Source organism: Micropterus salmoides, unplaced genomic scaffold, assembly GCF_014851395.1.
Source record: "Micropterus salmoides isolate LMB-PRFRI ecotype aquatic unplaced genomic scaffold, ASM1485139v1 Ms_hic_scaffold_15, whole genome shotgun sequence".
Taxonomy (NCBI): domain Eukaryota; kingdom Metazoa; phylum Chordata; class Actinopteri; order Centrarchiformes; family Centrarchidae; genus Micropterus; species Micropterus salmoides.
In genome coordinates, this window is record NW_024040596.1 from 16,950,431 (window position 1) to 16,971,163 (window position 20,733).

The 20,733-nt window shown below is 39.7% G+C and overlaps 1 protein-coding gene and 1 long non-coding RNA gene across 3 annotated transcripts; both read left to right on the forward strand.

Moving 5' to 3' along the window:
- The first annotated feature begins 2,815 nt into the window (after positions 1-2,815).
- morc3a (MORC family CW-type zinc finger 3a) lies at positions 2,816-15,860 on the forward strand. 2 transcript variants are annotated; one of them, XM_038720667.1, is made up of 19 exons: positions 2,816-2,859; positions 5,288-5,360; positions 8,044-8,176; positions 8,510-8,736; positions 9,016-9,175; positions 9,521-9,665; positions 10,432-10,560; positions 10,721-10,843; positions 10,961-11,058; positions 11,226-11,330; positions 11,427-11,555; positions 11,887-11,961; positions 12,107-12,149; positions 12,320-12,382; positions 12,491-12,611; positions 12,685-12,757; positions 12,841-13,888; positions 14,819-15,009; positions 15,109-15,860. In XM_038720667.1, exons 1-19 carry the CDS (start codon positions 2,821-2,823, stop codon positions 15,266-15,268), a joined length of 3,135 nt encoding a protein of 1,044 aa, XP_038576595.1. In that variant the 5' UTR covers positions 2,816-2,820; the 3' UTR covers positions 15,269-15,860. The 2 variants fall into 2 exon arrangements, with proteins under 2 accessions (XP_038576595.1, XP_038576596.1); XM_038720668.1 differs by having other exon boundaries at positions 14,819-15,014; positions 15,109-15,239.
- Positions 15,861-19,689: 3,829 nt separating this feature from the next.
- Positions 19,690-20,527, forward strand: LOC119904192. Its single transcript, XR_005444662.1, has 2 exons — positions 19,690-19,857; positions 19,971-20,527. It is a non-coding gene; the product is annotated as an uncharacterized LOC119904192 (long non-coding RNA).
- Positions 20,528-20,733: the final 206 nt, after the last annotated feature.

Genomic DNA, 20,733 nt, shown 5'->3' on the forward strand with positions numbered 1-20,733 from the left:
ATGTGGGGGAAAAATCCCTAAGCTTCAAACTGTTTTAGCACACTTGGAAAGCAACATCACATTTATAACAGCCCGTCACCCAGACCCTTCATTTTTGCATTACGACTTTATTCAGAATCAGCTTTATGGCCAAGTAGCTTACACTTACAAGGAATTTGCTTTGGTGACTTGGTGAATTCCAATAAACATAAAATATTAAAACAATTAATTGATATAAGGAGAATATCTATACAGAATATGTGCAAAGAGCAGAGGGGAAAGAATGCTGCCTTAAGGGAGCCAGTGCTGATGGTCCTGGAGTCGAAGACATGTTTTCCCAGCTCGACGTCCTGCGAAGTCTGTGATCCACTGCAGGTGGAGTCAGGCACGCTCTGCAGAGAGAGCTTGTCCTGCAGCAGAGCTGGGATGACGGTGTTAAAAGCTGAAGTCCACAAACAGGATCCTGGCATAGGTTCCTGAGGAGTCCAGGTGCTGGAGGATGAGGTGAAGGGCCATGTGTACTGCATTATCTACAGACCTGTTGGCTCTGTAGGCCATTGAACCGCATGGGTCTGTGATCCAGGAGCTGCTTCCAGGAGTGGATCTGTGGGGCGTTGCTGATAGCCCCAGACCCCTGCTGAGGTGTGGAAGATGGAGATGGCTCCTGCTGGGCTATGGGAGCTGGAGCTGGTGGTCTGGAGCTGATAAACGGAGTCACAGGGGAAGGTGTCAGGACAGTCCTAACTGTCCCATTGTCTTTCAAATTGACAGTAGAACTGCGGGGGGCTTTAGGTTGGTAGTTTGTGATCTGCCTGAGCCCCATCCAGACAGAAGCAGAGAACCGGTATTGTAGTCTCCATTTTTTTAGCTTCTTGCAGACCATGCTAAACCTCTAGTTTAACTCTCTAAAACCTGGGCCTGTCTCCACTCAAAAACCCCTCACAGAAGCTGATGTAGGACATCACAGCCTATGTGAACCTCCCAGTGAGTGCAGTCCAAGCACGCCGGAAGGTCCTCCATAGCTTCACTTGTCAGGTTTACAGAGCTTTAATATCTGCCTGTAGGCTAAGGAGGGCCCTGCTTACTGTAGTAACAGTGATCCGTGAATATTCTCCTCTGGTCGGACATTTAATTTTAATGAACTGTATCTGGGGAGTACATTGTCAGGGAAAATAATTCCTTAATACGGAGTCAAATGGATGTGATGAATTATTCTTTATGTAACGTGGCCACGGAGAGAAAGCATGGTTTCTCTCCCGAAATCAGCATTTTCTCTTCTTAAATACAGACAACTACAAAACTCAACAGCCAATAGTAACTGCCAAGACAAATGGTAGACAAGGGAAACAAATGGCAGATCACATCTAGAGTATTAGCACACACTCAAAGGCTCTTCCTGAGCGGAGAAAGGAAATGCAAATGTATGTGTCATCAGAGATATTTCCCTACCTCTTGATTAGTCTATGTTAAAACTCTCACCTACATGCCAGCAGACGTTTATTTTAAGTCAGAAAATCCATTGATTAAAAAAAAACTGTGATCAATGCTAATTTCTCAGTTACAGTGAATCCTAAGAATCAGAATTTATTTCTCACAACATACACATTATTACACACATATGACATACACACACAGCCACACACACAAACACGCCCTCAGCAGGATGTTCAGACACACATACAACCAGCTAAGTAAAAAAACCTAAAAACTGTTTTTGTCTTTTGCAGGTGACTACCGTATGTTTTCTGAAATAAGGTCCCATGTGGGATACTGAAAGGGGACTCCATGGGACCACACGATGCGAAACATGCGGGTAATTTAATAGCCAGAAGTCTAACTTTTTTGACATCCATGTACAGATTTGCAATAAACTGTTTTCACATTTAAACAGCGTGCAAAGACTTTGCTGACTGTATGAGTTAATCTGATATGAATTGAAGTTTCTGTGTACTGTGACCATAACATTTCTAATAGTTTTTTTCAGATGCATCATTCAGTCATTACTTCCACTGGAAATCATGCAGTTGAACTCTGCACAACATTGTGCAACTTTACCACTGCCCCCTTGCCCTTAATACAAGCCCACCCTACCACCCAGGCTTCAGCTGCACCTAGAAGTCCAGATTAAAAATGCCATTACATTAAAAGGTAATATTATTACTTTATTATTAGGCTACATGTGAAAGCAAGCTGGTCCCAGGAAGCAACTGATCAAGCTCCATAGTACATGCAAATAACTCCTCTTGTCTGGCTTTTGACACCATTATTTACCTATCCTGCTTGTTTAACAAAACTAGGCTCCATTTGTTCCATTGTTCAGACTGTAAAAAATAAAAGCCTTCATTCAATAAACATATTGTAATCAGAAAACGTGCAAGTTTGTGTGCTGAAATCAAAGAGAAGGTAAGGGCCATCCTGACCCATGTTCATCAGAGCCAACAGGAAACGCTGCTGCTGTGGGAGAGGCATGCAGAGTGATACAGTGTAGGAACCTGCACTTCTAATAACAAAACTTGTCTGATGGCCAAACTTTATTCTCTTATCAATATCAATATCAATATGATAACAGAACATTCCTTGTATATCAATAATGATCACTATAAAGTATGTAATGCTACGTTATGAGATACTAAGTCATTGTTTTGAGAATGTTTCTCATTATGTTGCGATACTTATTATTTATTATTTTGAGATATTAAGTCATAACAATTAGTAACAGAGTTACTATTGCATTATTATAATAACAAATGCAACGCAGGGTGTTAGGATTGAGGTAAATAATTTCGTTTCCGATGAAAAATTGACTTCACTCCTCCTACCGACGTGCGTATTTACGTAAAGATGGCGGCGCAGGCTGACCGCGGTGTCCCGTTGAGTACGGTGAGTAAAATTTACTCATTTATTTAAGGATTTTTTACAGTTATAACTGGATACAGTCTACAGATGTTGGCATTGGAGTTAAATAACGCTATAATGTAGACAAACTGTTTTCAGATGCCATATTGATTGTAACGTTAGTCTCCACAGAGCTCTGTGGTCCCCGTTCACTCGGCGTCAGCTAGCAAATTAACGTTACGTTACCGCTTAGTAACGTCAGTGATGTTAGTACACAACTTATTTGACGCTGTAAAACATATTATTGCACGTAGCTACACTGTCTGCCTGTGGTGTTAAACCGCCGAGTCTAAAGGCAAAGGTTGACTTCCGGTTCGCTGTAACAGTAACGTTACTGATGTCTTTTGCAATGTTTCCTAACCGTCGACTCTAGCATATAATTTAACTTTAACTTACCTGTTAACTATTTACAATTTATTTTTCATTGTTCTAATTCAGTTTATTTTATCAAATATCATCACCCCAAAACACACGTTATAACGTTATACGCATGCTATTCATGCAGTATCACATCCACCTATCTCATGTAACGTTACGTAAAAATACCTGCACAGAAATATTTATTTCAGCATCCTTTGCACTCTGCTCTATTGCACTATTGTCTTGCTATCTAACGTTGCAAATGTTGTTTTCGGGTTTATGTTCGTGCGTATTTGTGTATCTGTGCAGGGTAGTTTGTGTCTGCTTTGGTTGAGTTTGTTGTCAATGCTTGTTCTGTGTATGTATACATTGAGACCCACGTAAGACGAGGCAAATTCCTCATATCTGTACACATAACAGTTACCTGCATAACAAAAGTTACTCTGGTTCAGATTCTCCACTTAAAAAAAATAACATATAATAACAGCCTGCTGACCGCTTAAACTTTTAGCTGTTTCCCAAATATACACTATGCCAGTACCATATATTTACTTTATCTTTAAACAAGTATAACATTTTTGCAGTTTGTATTAAAGAAATAAATGTTCTAAACCGTCACGTTACCTGCGACAAATGTCAATCAAGCTGCGTGTTTTGGTAAACTAACTGCTGATTTCAACACAAAGAAAGCAAAATGTTTTACCAAAGATTTAGGCCTAATAATTTTTCGGGTTTGTTACTTTGTGGGACACAAAGTGTCTGCACCACATTGCTGCTGTCACATCTGTGAAAACACAATTTCACTTTTTCTCTGTCCAGACCATATAAGTAATGGGCTGATGAGTATAGAGCTGTTCAGAGAAGATTTTGGTGGGGGCGTCCTCTGACTGGGGACACTGTTGCATGTCATCCCACTCTCATTCTCCCTACATTACATCATTTAGCTGACGCTTTTATCCAAAGGGACTTACTATTGCTATGTAAGGGGTCACACAACTAGGGGTTAAGTGTCTTGCTCGGGGACACATTGGATTTGTTGCAGTGGGATTCAAACCTGGGTCTCCCACACCAAGCGCATGTGTCTTGTGCACTACACCATCTCCAACCCCATATTTCTCATCTCTCTTCACTGTAACATATCAAATAAAAGCAAATACTTTAAAGATATAAGATGACCATATAAATGCCATCCATAAACATTAAGTGTTTCCAGAGCAGTAGTTTCAGACTATAATATAACTATAATCCACATCTATATAAATTGTCAAATGTGCATTAATTACTATACTGGACAGGATGAAAGAGTATATTAATGCTTTTTTGTTGTTTGAAAGAGCAAAAATACATTAGAAAACACAGAAATTACAAATTAAACTTATTCTACATATAAAAGATGTAGAAATATTGAATTATATTGTCTTTATTTCAAATCATAAAGCCTTGTGTGTAACACACAAGTGACTGTCTGATGTCTAGCTTAGTTTAGAAAACTTCTGGAGCTCCCTCAAATAATCTGTGTGCTCAGACCAGTTCCTAACATTTAGGAATATTTATGCACAGCATCTATTCTCAAAATCCTTAGGCACTTAAGACCAGAATTTTACACTTGAGTGGTCATCCAGGTCTAAATAATGGCTTGCACTTCCAATAAGACATGTGCTGTCAATGGAGTCACATTAGTCATATATGTTATTTATATGAAGACAACAAGCACCATCAATCAGACAGGTACTGACTGACAAGAGCAACACACTCTAATATTTGATGTTAAATTCAGTTTTGGAGACAGTTTACACCAAAATGCATCAGAGATCATTTGACCACATGCGCACGTCAAACCTGTTCTAAGAATCACATTGATATGCAAATGTTTTCAATAAGCCAAAGCTATATTATCCAGTGTAAGGGTTACATTTATGTCAACATATCACACATAAGATTATATTGAACGTATAACATTTTGTAGATACCTTCACACATAGATGTATGAAAATAAGAGCACTTTGAAAACGAACGGAACTATTGTGTAATTATTAATTTGCTCCACTTGCAGCTTTGTCCGAAGTTTCTTCACACAAATTCCACCAGCCACATCGGGCCCTTTAGCGCCATTGCTGAACTCATAGGTGAGTCATTGTCACACAGTTGTATTTTGTAAATGGAAATCATGCTCTCTCCATGCCAAAAGACTGACAGAGAATTGAAACTGAAAACCAGTGTCACTGAATAGAAACTGTCAGTATTAGTTATCTTGTGCACACAAGTTAATACCATATTATATGTAAACAGTGGGATAGGGTTATACAAATACCCAATAACAGGGGACTTATTATTAAAAAACCTTGATTACCTCTGACAGGTTGGCTGTGTGAATCTGAAATTTAGAGAGATATGAGTTTATAGTAAATTGTCTTGTGTGCACTAGGTAAATAACATGCTAGAAAACTGCAAAAAAATATCAAAATAAGATGAGATTGTTAGTGCGTGGTCAAAAGGTTACATTCATTCCTTTTGGGAAGCTTGGATTTTTATGTTGTTTAGTGTTTTAGGGCTGATGTTTACTTCTTCAGTTCAGTTTCAGTTTTGTTTTCCACATGCGGTGCACCTGCTGCTGTCCTCCTCCAAAAGAGTGTCGTTTCAGCCACTTTATAAAACATACTGCTGACTGAGAATGTCAGCAGAGCAGACACAGACAGGGAGAGTGACTTAGCAACAAAGCACTTTGTTATGCCTAGTAGAGTTTTAGGTTAAACAGCAACTTCAGTGTATTTAACCACACCCCAGTTTTATGATTATGATTATAGGCTCTGACTCACAACTGTATGATTCAAATACCAACTTATTTTTCAAAATTCTCCTTCCGGCAATTTGGTAGTGATGTGTTTTATGGAAACCAGCTATGATTTGTTTGCCAGTCTTGAAGGAGAAGTGACCAAACTCGCTATGGCAGAGCCTATACGAAATAAGCATGTGCAGGCAGTGTGATTACTATTACTATTATGTTGTAACAACAGTCAGCAAAATTCAAAATGACTGATAATGTAATTGTTAATGTATACATACATACACATGTATATAATGAGTAATAATTAAGTTGTGTTTGCAGTTGTCGCCCATTTGATATAAAATCAAATGTCCCTTAAATTGTAGTTTTTTAAAAATCTGCATGTCTTGCATATTATAATTTTAATCTTATAATACTCATAACTAAATCATAACGGCTGTAGAAGATTTTCATTAAACATACTCTGTGTGTACACTATACAAACATATCTATCTCAGCCAATATCAACTATATTCACATCTGATATTAAGTTTGCATGTTTAAAGAACTGTGTTTCCAAATGTAGCCACCTGACAGTGTGTGTGCTGTAGGTTTTCTAAAAAACGCATGCTGTAAATTCCTGATTTCAATGGTGTCAAGGAAAAAGGCATGTTAAAGGGTAATTTCAGTATTTTTAAACCATTGCCCTATTTCAGATTTTTTGGCCGTTGAAATGAGTAATAGTTGGTACAAAACGTTTTGAAATCTGTGCAGCAGATATCTTCAGCGGGCAGCCACAAACTGGAAGCAGTAGCCAAACCGGTGGAAATGTGAGTCACAGTTGGACAGAGGGGTTTGTTGTGTTGGAGTAATGCTAGGCGTTTTCTGCAACAACCTGCCTCTCATATTTCAGAGCAAGAATTTTCCTTGATCAACACAGTTTCTTGTTGAAAACAAAATGTGTCAGCGGTACTCACTTGTAGGGATCCTTTCCATGTCCATGATGTTGTTCGACACCTCTTATGCTGCTGTCAGTGGCAAAAAGAAGCACTTTTGTGGGCGTAATTTTGATGGGCACAGTTGCCACCACTGCAGTCGGCTCGTAGCTGAAGCCATCTACTGCGTGGATACCAAAATCTTTTGTACCACCACCTACTAGTCATTTTGACACCAAAATATGTGAAGATAGGGCCTGGGTTAAAAATACTAAAATGATTCTTTAGGTAATGGGCTCCCTCACCTAATTGTATTATGGGGAATGTGCCAGAAAGCTCCTGAGCTAACGGTATTATGGACATTGGGCAAAGTGCCAGAATGCTTCAGACCAGGGCCAGAAAATGCCATTAAAAGAGGATGTATTATGCTCCTTTTCAGGATCAAAATCCTATTTAGAAGTTGTACCAGAACGGGTTTACATGGCTTCATTTTCAAAAAACAACATTATTTTTTCATACTGCACATTGCTGCAGCTCCTCTTTTCACCCTGTGTTGAAGGCTTCGTTTTAGCTATGGAGTGATACATCTTCTACGTCTCTAAATGCTCTTTGTTGGGAGTTGCATTGACTGCCTGGAGGGTAGCTAGTGTTTGGAAGGGAGAGGAGAGGTGTGTGCTGGAGCTCAGTGTTTTTCCACCGGTGTTTTTGAGGGCATGTCAGACTAGTCGCGGCGAGCATTATGACATGTATTTACGTGTGACATCACAATACAGCAGAAGTAAAGGCTGGTCTACAAACAAGCTGTTTTCAGGCAGTTCAGAGCAGAGTTTTCTGTGGGAGATGGGAATTCCCTTTGGGGTGGACTTTGGGCTTTTTCACTTTGCAAACCTATAACGTGTACAAAATAGATATGTAACTCAATAAAGAAGAGGGAAAAAGCCAAAAAGTATAATACCACCTCTTTAACCAATAAGATGATAGACTCAGAAAAAAAACACTATTTTTTTGTGGGGTAAAGATGAGGTCAATTTCAGAACTTTCAATGCTGGAGGTTGAGGTTTTCATGTGAAGTTGTGTCAAGTTGCCCCTGTTTTTCTTTTTTTTCTACAGACAATGCCTACGATCCAGATGTCAGTGCAAAACAGTTCTGGATTGATAAGACTATGGTCAATGAACAAGAATGCCTCAGCTTTATGGATAATGGAAATGGAGTGGACTATAAAGCAATGCATAAGATGCTCAGGTACAGATACTGCTGCTTGGTATTTTTCCGGAAATTATGGAAAGAGTTGTTAAATACTTTCTGCACCATCAATATTTTTGGAATTTCAGAAATGTCAGTTTATATTTTATGTAAAACCATTGTTATTTTGATATTTGTTATTTAGAATCTGTTATTTGTGGTAGTTGAGTGTAATGGCCCACTAAATATTGACACTACCAGTGCTGGCATACATCATAAAGACCACTGCCTCAAACCTTTAAAAACAAACAATAATGTAAATGATGAATACATATGAACCATGATGTGATTCATATACTCACTAAAGAATCTGTTTCTTTTCCCCCCATCAAGCTTTGGCTACAGTGACAAGGTTGCTGTGAAGGGTGTAAAGCCAATTGGTATGTATGGCAACGGTTTCAAGTCTGGAGCCATGCGTCTTGGTAAAGACACCATCGTATTTTCCAAGTCAGAGAGTAGCTCCTGCGTCGGGATGCTTTCTCAGACCTACCTGAAGGAGATCGATGCTAAGCAGATAATTGTACCTATTGTCTGCTTTGAACAGAGGGACACAAAGGAGCATATCCTTTAACTAATGCATTAAGGCATATTGCATCATGTCAACAAATAATATCTTTTTGGTGTGAATTTGGTACAGGAGCACTACTTTTAAGTTGTAGAGAAATCTGATATTCTACTCAAACAGTTTGGATGTAACATATTAAAGTCTCGAACTACTAGATTGTTTAGGATTTTTACATGTTTTAGAGAAGCACATTTTCTCCCAATCCAACGTCAGACAGTCTTATATCCATTTGTCCTAATTTTTCATTGGAAGTTGTCCTTAACTTCAGCTTTACTCTGCGTGAAAGAGGAGCACAAAGCCAGTCTGCAGGACATCCTGCGCTATTCCCCTTTCAAGACACAGGAAGAACTGCTCCATGAGATTGATGCCATCACTTACCCCTGTTCCTCTGGGAAAAAAACTGGCACACGGATCATCATCTGGAATCTCCACAGGTCTGTCTGTATTCCACACATACAAAGATGTATGTTTTATTGTAGAAGCCAATGGCTACGGTGTAATTCCACTATGTTGCGCTCTGCCACTAGTCAAAACCCAACATTGTACAATGATCAGATGAAAAATGTGTCAACACCCTATTTACTAACCATTCAGCTTTCAGGACAAACACACAAAACAGTGCTTTCAACAAACAGTAGAAAGGTTGTTAACACTGGTTATCAATAATGAATACCAACATAATGTTTTGTATTAGGGGTCTTTCTCTGGGATTCAAGAATCACCATTAAGACCAGATATAGAGGCCTATTCATCTATACTGTTTGTTTGTTTTTCAACAGGACATCTACTGGATCAACTGAGTTTGATTTTGAGAGGGACCGTTACGATATCCGAATTCCAGCTGATGTCTATGAGGCAATAAATGACACTACTCATCATCCAGGGGTCATATCACACATCCCTGAGTGTGTTTACTCACTGCGGGTAAGCAGTAGTAGTAGTAATGTCCCTGTCTTCAAAAAATTCAAAATGATTCTATATTATACCTAAGGCATCATTTCTATGCCTTATCCACCCACAGTCACTTGTTGACCAACTATACAATGCTACTTATACAAGCATCAAACCCTTACATTTTAAAGTCCCTCACCATTAATTAAAAAAATGTGTTTTGCTTATTGTTACTTCACTTGGATGTTTGACCTTCATTATGCAGAATGATGTGCATGATGTTCATAGTTTCTGGATTTTTCGAGTATTAAATATAATTTTACAAATTGTTAGGGATTTAACTCTAAATTGTTATTCCAAGAAATTTATTTTTGTGTCTTAAAACATGTCTGAGGTTTGTAATCATTCAATTTTAGTTTTTTTTCTCTTGCATTTTTAGTAAAGTCGAGCTACTTCTTTTAGTGAAATCCATTCAATTACATTTATTAATTTAGCGGACGCTTTTATCCAAAGCGATTTACAATTGCTATACATGCCAGACGTCGCACATCTCTTAAGTGTCTTGCTCAGGGACATAATGGTGGATGGGTCACAGTGGGGGATTGAATCCAGGTCTCTCACACCAAAGGCATGTGTTTTATCCATTGCACTATAACCAACCCAGTTGCATGTAATTGTAGATATTCTGTTTTGTGTGTACAAGAAACAAATATTTATAATTTATAAACTTGTAGACTGACTCTTGATATCACGTTCCATTTACATGAATTAATAAATCAATACTTTTCTTTGACCTTAGGCATATTGCAGTATTCTCTATCTGAAGCCTCGGATGCAGATCATCATACGTGGTGTAAAGGTGAAATCTCAGCTCATTGCAAAGAGTCTGGCCTTCCGCAATACGGACCACTACAGGCCCACTTTCCTGGTATCCTTTCATCACAGGCTGAGCTGAGCCTTTTTTTGACCTTTTTCTCTTTGGTTTGGAATATGTGTTGACTAATAATTTCTTAGAATTTGGAACGCTTGTGCGCAAAAACTCTTTGCTTCTTTCTTTGGTCTTGAGTTTTCCTTGAATGTTATTTTAGGACAAAGTACGCATTCCTATCACTTTTGGCTATAACACCAAAAGTAAAGACCAATATGGCATTATGATGTATCACAAGAATCGCCTCATCAAAGCCTACGAGCGTGTTGGCTGCCAGATTAAGGTGAGTCTGTGTTGTGAGCATGTGTTTTTTTTTTGTTTTGTTTTTTTTTGTTTTTTTTTTTTGCATGTTTGTTTTTTTTTTCTTCATCCAGTGCTCACCTCTTTTGTCCCTCTACAGGCCAACAACAAAGGTGTTGGGGTCATTGGAGTCATAGACTGTTACTTTCTAGAACCTACGCACAACAAACAGAGCTTTAATGAGACAGATAAGTACAGGTAATAGCAGTGAGGATGCATTCAGTTTTGATTGCATTGGTCTGATAAAGGTCTAAATGAATGAATCTGCCCACGTAAACATATTTTTAAAGTCTCATATTACTGGATTATTTGTCAACATGGGCCCAGAAATGCATAAGTCTGAAGTTCTTTATTTCCTGTAACAGGAAAACTATGGCCAGTTTGGGAATCAAACTGGAGGAGTACTGGCAGGAAATCCGCCACAGGAGAAATACAGAGGACCCAAACTGCATACCAATTGAAGATACCACGTTAGTACATTTTGCAGTGACTGACATCATGCACTCTGCACATATATCTGTCTAACCATGTTGACTTCTAAGATGCTCTGAAACTTATGTCTACAGGAAGCGACCAGATCAAAACTGGGTGCAGTGTGATGATTGTTTGCGCTGGCGCAAACTCCCTGATGGGATTGACTGCAGCAAGCTGCCAGAACAGTGGTTCTGCCGTATGAACCCCGATCCTCAGTTCAGGTAACCAAAGCCTTGAAAAATCTGTTGGCATTAATCACATTCTGATCTGATAAAATAAACAATTAGAACAGAGAAAAAGATACTCATATTCCGATCCACAAATCTGTATAGCACTGTCTCCCCCTGGTGTTGAAGGCTGCATTACACTTTTCTGTTGGTACTTAACTGTTCTACCTGAGCTTAAAATTACTGCTGATCATTTCTCAAAATGCTCTTCAAGGGACATGAGGCATGAAAAGGTTCCTCACAGCAGAGGTTGCTCACTAGTGGCTAGTGGAACTAGATAAACCATAAACAATGTTTTCCATCTCTGTCTCATTTGTCCTCCCAGGAACTGCAACATAGATGAGGAGGCCGAGGACTCGGATGATGATCAACCATCATACCGCAAAACCTATAAACAACAGTGAGTCCGATTTTAATTAAAAACACTGCCACTACGTTTGCCTAAAATGTAACTGAATATTTAGACCCAATAACAATGGCACATTCTTGTATTAAGCTGCCAAAAAGTTACCTGCCCTACCTTACCTCTATTTTCTTTTGTACAGGGAGAAGGTAGACAAAAAGAATGAAGAGAAGAAAAGACAAAAGGTGAGGACACACCGTCGTCTGCTGTAAATCACCTGCCATCTTTCTGCCTGCTGTTCCTGCAACACCTCAGTGCGATTTGGAATATATTCTTAATTTTCTGATAGTATTGATTTCTGATTCCATAAAGGTTAACATGTGATTAATAGTGCTTTTATGATTTTGTTTTCTAGGAAGAAGAAGAGCGAAGGTGCCTGGAAGAACAGCGTTTGGCCCAACAGCAGCTGCGTCAATTAGTATGTTTTCCATGTGACATCAAAGAAGGTTGGGAGTGACGACTGCAATTGATTTCACTAAACATAATCATTGTGTTCTCTATGTTTTGTGTTTGTTGTTGTTGTCAGACTGTCCATTCCCCCTCTACTGCCACTACCCCAAGGAGAAGGTTGAACACTGAGTCACTACTAGGGGGTGCTGCGATGGCTAAATCCTCTTCATTGAGGTCCTCCACAATTTCCCAAGCTGGTAGGAAAATATATTCTGTGTGTGTGAAACTTTGAGAGATCGTTTTTTTTAAGTCTGCTGTCTTTCTCTCTAGCTTGCAGCCCTTCCAGTAGCAGTGGTCTTCCAGTTATTACTAGTGTATGCTCACTGTCAACGCGCCCCCCGAGGTATGATTTTGTGCTGTATGTGATCTTAAATATATCCATTTGATGTTTAAAAAACATATTAAGTGCCTTTATCTGCACTTCAGGGGGAAAAGAACACAGTCTCTTACTCCACAAAGAACGACGCCCAAGAGACCTAGAGTTAATGGCTTCCAGCGGGTCACCCCAGATACGTCCACATCAGTGGATGTGAGCCCACAGAGCTCCCCGTCAGTGCTCGCTGGTAATGATGATGATGATACTGATGATGACATTTTCATCTTGGAGACTGCAAGTACCCCAAAGCCAAAAAGTCCGTGCTTAGATTTGACTAAAGTGAAGACGGAGCGAGAGCAAAGTGATGCTAACTTTGGCATGCTGTTGGAGTGCAGCGATGATGCTGCAATAGATGTCGCCTTGGAGGCTAATGTTGCAGGAATGGCAGCTGTGGGAACCAGTTCCTCCCCAGCACCCCCTCTAGTGGTGGCCAGCATCACCACCCAGACAGAAGCACCCAAAGTGAAGCAGGAAGAGTGGGATGAAAATCAAACCGTAATGGAGGAGAGCGCAGGGCAGAGTGGTAAAGAAGATGTCTGTGAGCAAAGAGCTGTTAAGCAAGAGAGCAGTGGAGACACTCACAGTGAGGATGTGGGAAAGCAGACCTTGCAGAACGGAGTGACAAATCATCTGGATAGCACAGAAAAGGCTCAACCTTCCTGTGCAGATGCCTGTGATAGAAACTCCTCTCCACTTCACCACCCCAGTATGATTGAGGTACAGGAACAGCAAGACCAGCTCCTAGAGCTCATGCAGGCGACAGCTCAGGAGAGAGACTCCTTTAAAGAGCAGGTCCAAAACCTCACCCGCCAACTGCAGGAGCTGTCTCAGATCAGTGTGAAGAAGGAGTGCTCTCACCAGGCCAGCCAGACGGAGGAAACGGAGCCGGAAAAGGACTACAAAAGTCTGTTTGAGAAGGCCAAACAGAAAGTCGATGAATTGATTAAAGACAAAGAGACTTTACTGGCAGCCACTGAGACCAAGCCCAGTGATGCACAAGGTGAGGAGAAGGACATTGATGAGATTGCACTGCAAGTTGACCGTCTAGTCCGGGAACTGGATCAAAGAAACAAGGAGAGGGATGAACTGCGCTTGAAGGTCAGTGTTCCAGCTGTATTTTGAGCTATAAGTGCAAGACTTGCAATACTCTTTTTTTTAATTCTTTTTTTCTTGACAACAAATCCCATAAAAAGTCTAAAGCCAAATATCTCGGAGTAATTTCTTAAATTTTTAATAAGAAAATGTTACTTAAACAGTGCATTTGTTAGGGACTAGCTGAGTATATAAGGCAGCAGGGCACCGTATGTGGGATCCACCTCAAAATAAACTACAATGCCCATGTTGACCATAATGAAGGAACATGTCTCCCAGTGTAACAGTGTGGTTCATTAATGTGTTTAGAACAGATTTTGGAGGTTTATGGCACAAAGGGAATAAGCTACTGTATATCAGGCTTTGGGTACAGGAAATTCAAACATTTTTGTAGAATCAATTTATTGTTGGTTTTGGACTTTTAATGGGATTGGTTGACAGTAAGAAAATATAGAAGATGAACAGACTTATCGTTTAATACAGGCATTATATTTCCTTTATTCTGTCAGATAATGATACTTAAAAGCCCAAAGAAATTGCTTTAAAGTCTTGAGCTTGAAGGTTCATTCCTGACCTTTGGACACATATGCATACATATAGTGATTATGATCAATCAAACCTATATGGACAACATATTTACAAATATCAAACATGAATCTGTGCACTTTATGTAAAAAAGCAACTATAAAAGGAGTAAGTAAGATTGTATGGTTATATAGCACATTGTCATTTGCATAATTGACTCTGTATACAGTTTATATGCAGCCCACATAAATTTTGTGTACCTTTTGTTTGGTTGATGTTGACCTGCATACAGTTTATATGCAGCCCACATAAATTTTGTGTACCTTTTGTTTGGTTGATGTTGACCTGCTTATCCTCCCTCCTTTTATTCATTTTCTTTCCTCCGGGGTTCACTGTGTGCTACGCCACCAGTTGGACAGTCTGGAGGAGGAAAGGGCAAATCTGGCAGCCCAGTGTGAAGAACTCAGGTTGAGCCTGCAGCAGCAGGGGGAAAATGCAGAAGAGGGAAGCGCAGCTCCACACAGAGCCACTGGTTCTTCTGTACAAACAGATCCCAACAAGGCAGGAGGGACAGCGGACACTAGCACAGATTCATCCAAGAGGTTTGGTTGGTGTAAAATCGCTTTCCATTAATGTTGTATGAGTTATCACTGAATTATCATTATTAAAATCATGTGAATCACATTTTCTCTCTCCATCAGTTTGATTGAGCTTCGGCACAACGTCGGGCGCCTTCTTGTCTCCTACGTGCCTGCCCTGGACCTGGGCCAAGTGAATTATGAGTGTAATGTAATTGATGAGATCCTAGAACAGGTTCTCTCCGATGCGGCGTCTGTCACACAAGTGGGGCTGAGGGACTGAACAGTAAATGAATAAACAAATCATCTCCATGAATCCCCAAATTGGTGACATTGGGCTGTATAATATTAAATGATCAGATCCTAGATTAAAGTGCAACCCGTCACCTTTAAATAATGAATACATGTCCCTATGAGTGTGGGAAATTAAGTCTTTTTTATTTGTGGGGCTGAAGGTGTGTACATGTGTACAGATTTTATGATGTACAGTAAATGCAATGGCTACAACCTACTTTGCATTTCTTTTTCTTAACAGAAGAGATAAGTTAACCAAAACATGCAGAAAAAAACTACAAACGATATAATCACGGCATACACAATTGAATGCTACAGGACTTTTACTTTACTCTTAAGTTTCTGGGTAACACATTTAACAGTCAACTGTTTGATATTGTGTTGATCAAGTAATTCTAGTCACAGTATGACCTTTTGTTTAGGTTTTCAAAACAAGCAGGCTCGATATGTGATTCTGTTTTACATTGACAACTGGCTGTTATGTTTATGGTTTGGATTGCTGCAGATTTTGTATGCACTATGTCAAATATATTTTTTATAATTCCTGTCTTTGGTCTCTGATTAAATGCTCTGACACATTATCATTGGTGTCCTTGTGAATTGATATGACAAACATTATAGAAAATAGGGCTTGCAACAAACCGCACAGTATGTTTCTGAGTGACAAAAACTGAAACTTAACTGAAATAGCTAGAGAAGAAACTTGCTATGTCCTTAAAACAGGCTGTGTTTGCTTGCTGATTTAAGATTTCAGTGATGGCCATTCTATAGTTTCACTTAATACACTGGTGAGTGTGAAAGTTGTCTTGTGTAATGAATTAAATGGCAAAGTGTGGTAAAGTGTCCACTGGTAGTAGCAGCATTACAAGCATACAGGTGATCCAGTGTATTACAGTTTGTTTTCTGAATTCTTAAACACTAACAGTCTTTCTTGAAACACTTTCTGAAACCATGAACACAGATCGTTTATAACATGTGCCAAACTGAATGCACATTCTTTGCTTTACACTCAGTTTGCAATTCAATAACACACTTCTATCAAAACTGTAAACATTACTATATTTTTCTACACTATGTAATGAAAATAGGAATTCCACATTGACACATGTGAAAACACTTGTAGATTAGTTCAAATACCAATCAGAGCTTGAGCACTATACGTATTAAGGCCAAAGGTAAACATTTGGTTTGGCTAACAATGGAGACTTTTGGAGAGAAAGAGAGGTGAGAATTAGATGAGGATGAGGAGGTGAAGAAGTAAGAGGAAGACGGGGGAGAATGAAGAGGAATGAGGAAAAGGGAGTCAGGAACATAACAGATTAAATCAGAGTAACTATGGTTGACCATGTTTTCAACCATGGGATGAGCTTGAAGGAAGCTGCATGGGCAAGGGGTTCAACCAAATCTGAGCCGCTGTACTGTTGCAGGTACAGAATGTCACAGAAGTGCATACACCCCTCACATTTTTGTAAATATTTGATTATATCTTTTCATGCGACAACACTGAAGAAATGACACTTTGCTGCAATGTAAAGTAGTGAGTGTACAGCTGTTATAACTGTAAATTTGCTGTCCCCTTAAAATAACACATTACACAGCCATTAATGTCTAATCCACTGGCAACAAAAGTGAGTACACACCTAAATGAAAATATCCAAATTGGGCCCAAATAGCCAAATTTTCCCTCCCCGGTGTCATGTGACCCGTTAGTTTTACAAGTTCTCAGGTGTGAATTGGGAGCAGGTGTGTTAAATTTGGTGTTATTGCTCTCACACTCCCTCATACTGGTCACTGGAAGTTCAACATGGCACCTCATGGCAAAGAACTCTCTGAGGACCTGAAAAAAAGAATTGTTGCTCCACATAAAGATGGTCTTGGCTATAAAAAGATTGCCAAGACCCTGCAACTGAGCTGCAGCACAGTGGCCAAGACGATACAGCGGTTCAACAGGAGAGGTTCCACTCAGAACAGGCCTCGCGATGGTCGACCAAAGAAGTTGATTGTGCTTACTCAGCATCATACCCAGAGGTTGTCTTTGGGAAATGGATGGATGGGTGCTGCCAGTATTGCTACAGAGGTTGAAGGGGTGGGGGGTCAGCCTGTCAGTGCTCAGGCCATACGCCACACACTGCATCAAATCGGTCTGCATGGCTGTCTTCCCAGAAGAAAGCCCGCAATCAGTTTTCTGAAGACTAAGCAGACTAAGGACATGGATTACTAGAACCATGTCCTGTGGTGTGATGAGACCAAGATAAACTTATTTTGTTCAGATGGTGCCAAGCATGTGTGGCGACAACCAGGTGAGGCATACAAAGACAAGTGTGTCTTGCCTACAGTCAAGCGTGGTGGTGGGAGTGTCATGGTCTAAGGCTGCATGAGTGCTGTCGGCACTGGAGAGCTGCAGTTCATTGAGAGAACCATGAATGCCAACGTGTTGTGACCTACTGAAGCAGAGCATGATCCCCTCCCTTTGGACACCGGGCCGCAGGGCAGTATTCCAAAATGATAACGACCCCAAACACATCTCCAAGACGACCACTGCCTTGCTAAAGAAGCTGAGGGTAAAGGTGATGGACTGGCCAAGCATGTCTACAGACCTAAACCCTATTGAGCATCTGTGGGGTATGTTCAAACAGAAGGTGGAGGAGCACAAGGTCTCACAAGGTGACATCCACCAGCTCCGTGATCTCATCATGGAGGAGTGGAAGAGGACTCCAGTGGCAACCTGTGAAGCTCTGGTGAACTCCATGCCCAAGAAGGTTAAGGCAGTGCTGGAAAATAATGGTGGCCACAAAATATTGACACTTTGGTCCCAATTGGGACATTTTCTTCTGTTGCCAGCAGTTTATACATTAATGGCTGTGTGATGTGTTATTTTGAGGGGACAGTAAATTTACACTGTTATACAAGCTTTACACTCACTACTTTACATTGTTGCAAAGTGTAATTTCTTCAGTGTTGAGAGGGGTGTATGCACTTTTGTGAGACACTGTATCATCTGGTTGTTTTGAAATAAGAACGGTAAGTAACAAACTGTTGTATGGCGCTGGTACTGGTTCAGTAATAGCCTAATCGTCTATGCACTGTAATAACAAGGATCCATAGCTACTGTAAAAATGATCAATGTTTTTTGCAGAATTGAAAGGAAACTTATCTTGTGGAACAGGTTGACTGTTGAACCCAGAGCAGGAGACCCACATTGTAAGTATGTGGTCCAAAACATCAACAGTGTAAGTCTCTCTGCAATGGATGAAGCAGCTCTTTCAAAAGTCCCTTTCAAAACAAATTTAGATCGTGTAAAAAAATAAATAAATAAATAAAAATAAAAACTCTAAACTTTAAACATTTGGGCACCTATGTGTATGTGAGTTTTACTGTACTACATGCATGACGTGGCAAACTACTATGCCCTACAAACAGAAAAATCAAAAGCCAAAAGTGTTGTTCATTTATACTTTCAGTGCGTAGTTGCTGCTTATATGAAAAAATTTGTGTACCGTATTGATGCAAAAACAAAGGTTAAAATAAAGACTCTGAAGAGATTTTAAATAATTCTTTGCTTTTGTAAGCAATGCGTAGGCTAATGTTTTGCTCTTTTGGAGTAAGGTTTTGTGGTTAGTGTATCGATTGTAAAAATAACCTATAGTTTCAAAAGCTGTGTCTAAGCAATCGGGGAAAAAACTGTAAAGGGGATGTTGCATTGCTTGTATTTTTGGTATCTTCTTGAAAATACCACCTTTATAGTCCAAAAAAGACATTGAACAAAATAAACAGTGTGGGGCTCACATTTCACAGAAAACTGAAGTTCTGTTTATTGTTGTGTACTGTTTACACTTTATACATACTACATGTTTACCGGTGAAAAAAATACTATGAATAGAAGTTTAGTTTAGGTAGCTTTCTACTGTGTAACCACTATTTAAGTTTTAAATCACATGTATGTGCTTTAAGAAAGGGGGCTGCGTGCAGTAGTTAGCACAACTGTTGATGATTGCAAACTGAAATTAGTTTGACGACAGAGAAACTCAATAGATTATACTCGAAAAACATGAATTTATTGGCATACATCAGCAAACAGGTGTACTAAACATGGGTGCCCAAAGATGAAGTGGAAAACAAGCCGTATTTCAGTCATATTAATGGACCCGGTATGTGCTTGATAAGTTTGAATTATCAACATTTTCAGCACGTTACAATAATCACTCCCCTTCCGCGTTTTCGTCCAATCAGTGCAGCCGAGGCGACCGGAAGTTTTGAACGAATCGTACGCGGGAATTTACAGGTCGCTTCAGCTGGACAACAGAGGAGGTAAAACGCTGCAATCTACTTCGACATAACTTCATTTCAAAGATTAGACATGCACAACTCGGTTGTATCTGTGACGAACACACTCGTTAGCTAACAGTAACTTATGTGCACACGTACCTTGTCTGTCGTTTGTAATTTCAGCCACAAATCATCCCAACAAACCTGCTAAATGTAATGCTAATGGTGTTAGCAAGCTTGTTAGCATTCGGTTTCAGTGACTGAAATTAGTTGTTTTATCAAATAATTTTCTTCTGTAGTCCGTAATACAGGGTTCGTACTTGTCAGCGTGTAGACATAACAGTCTGTTTTGGCTCCTGAGTGAATACGAGCCTATATAAACCTGGTTATAGTAACATGTATGTGTTTTTCCTTCCTGGGGTCAGTGTTGGATATAAAATAAGATGAAGGTGGTAACGTGTGAGATTGCATGGCACAACAAGGAGCCAGTCTACAGTCTGGACTTCCAGCACAGCACAGATGGACGCATTCACCGGCTGGCCACAGCTGGAGTGGACACAACAGTCAGAGTGAGTGGAGAAAGAGAGAGAGATGATGATACATCTGGTTAATGCAGTGAGACGTGTCCGACCAAGAGTCACTTTTAACCATGTACATGCATTTGTCTAGGAAAGGAACAGTGTCACACAGCAAAGCAAATGTTAATACTACGTGCATGAATTTGACCGTTAAATCAAACGAAATGGTTGCAGCTGTGAGGGCAAATGTGCATGCCCACAGGAGGTTCACACTTTCTGTCGAACAAAACGTCATGTAACATTTCATATTGGCATACTTAAGAGAACGTGGGGCCTTTTCCAGGACTTGAATGTGTGACACACAGGATTCCCCCGAACAGCTCAGTATTCAGATTTTTACTTATTGTTCTGTTCCACAAACTTTGTCCCACCAAACTATATCAATGGGTACGATTTAAAAAAAACAAAATGTAAAATGTTTTTCTTTTTATATTGCCGCTTTGTTTGTAAATTAAAAGATTTTTAATTAAATTGCATTATCATAAGCCAGGCAGTTTTCATACCTTTTAAAATGCCATATTTTACCATGTTGGAAAACGCATCTTACAGATGACAGCGAAATTTTATATTAAGTAAAAATACTGTTTTTGTTTTTAAACTGTTTAAATGT

Coding starts and splice junctions, on each gene's coding strand:
- morc3a (XM_038720667.1), top strand. CDS start 2,821: ATGGCGGCGCAGGCTGACCGCGGTGTCCCGTTGAGTACG. Junction 12,383..12,490: donor AACAGCAGCTGCGTCAATTA/GTATGTTTTCCA, acceptor TGTTGTTGTCAG/ACTGTCCATTCCCCCTCTAC. Junction 12,758..12,840: donor CTGTCAACGCGCCCCCCGAG/GTATGATTTTGT, acceptor TCTGCACTTCAG/GGGGAAAAGAACACAGTCTC.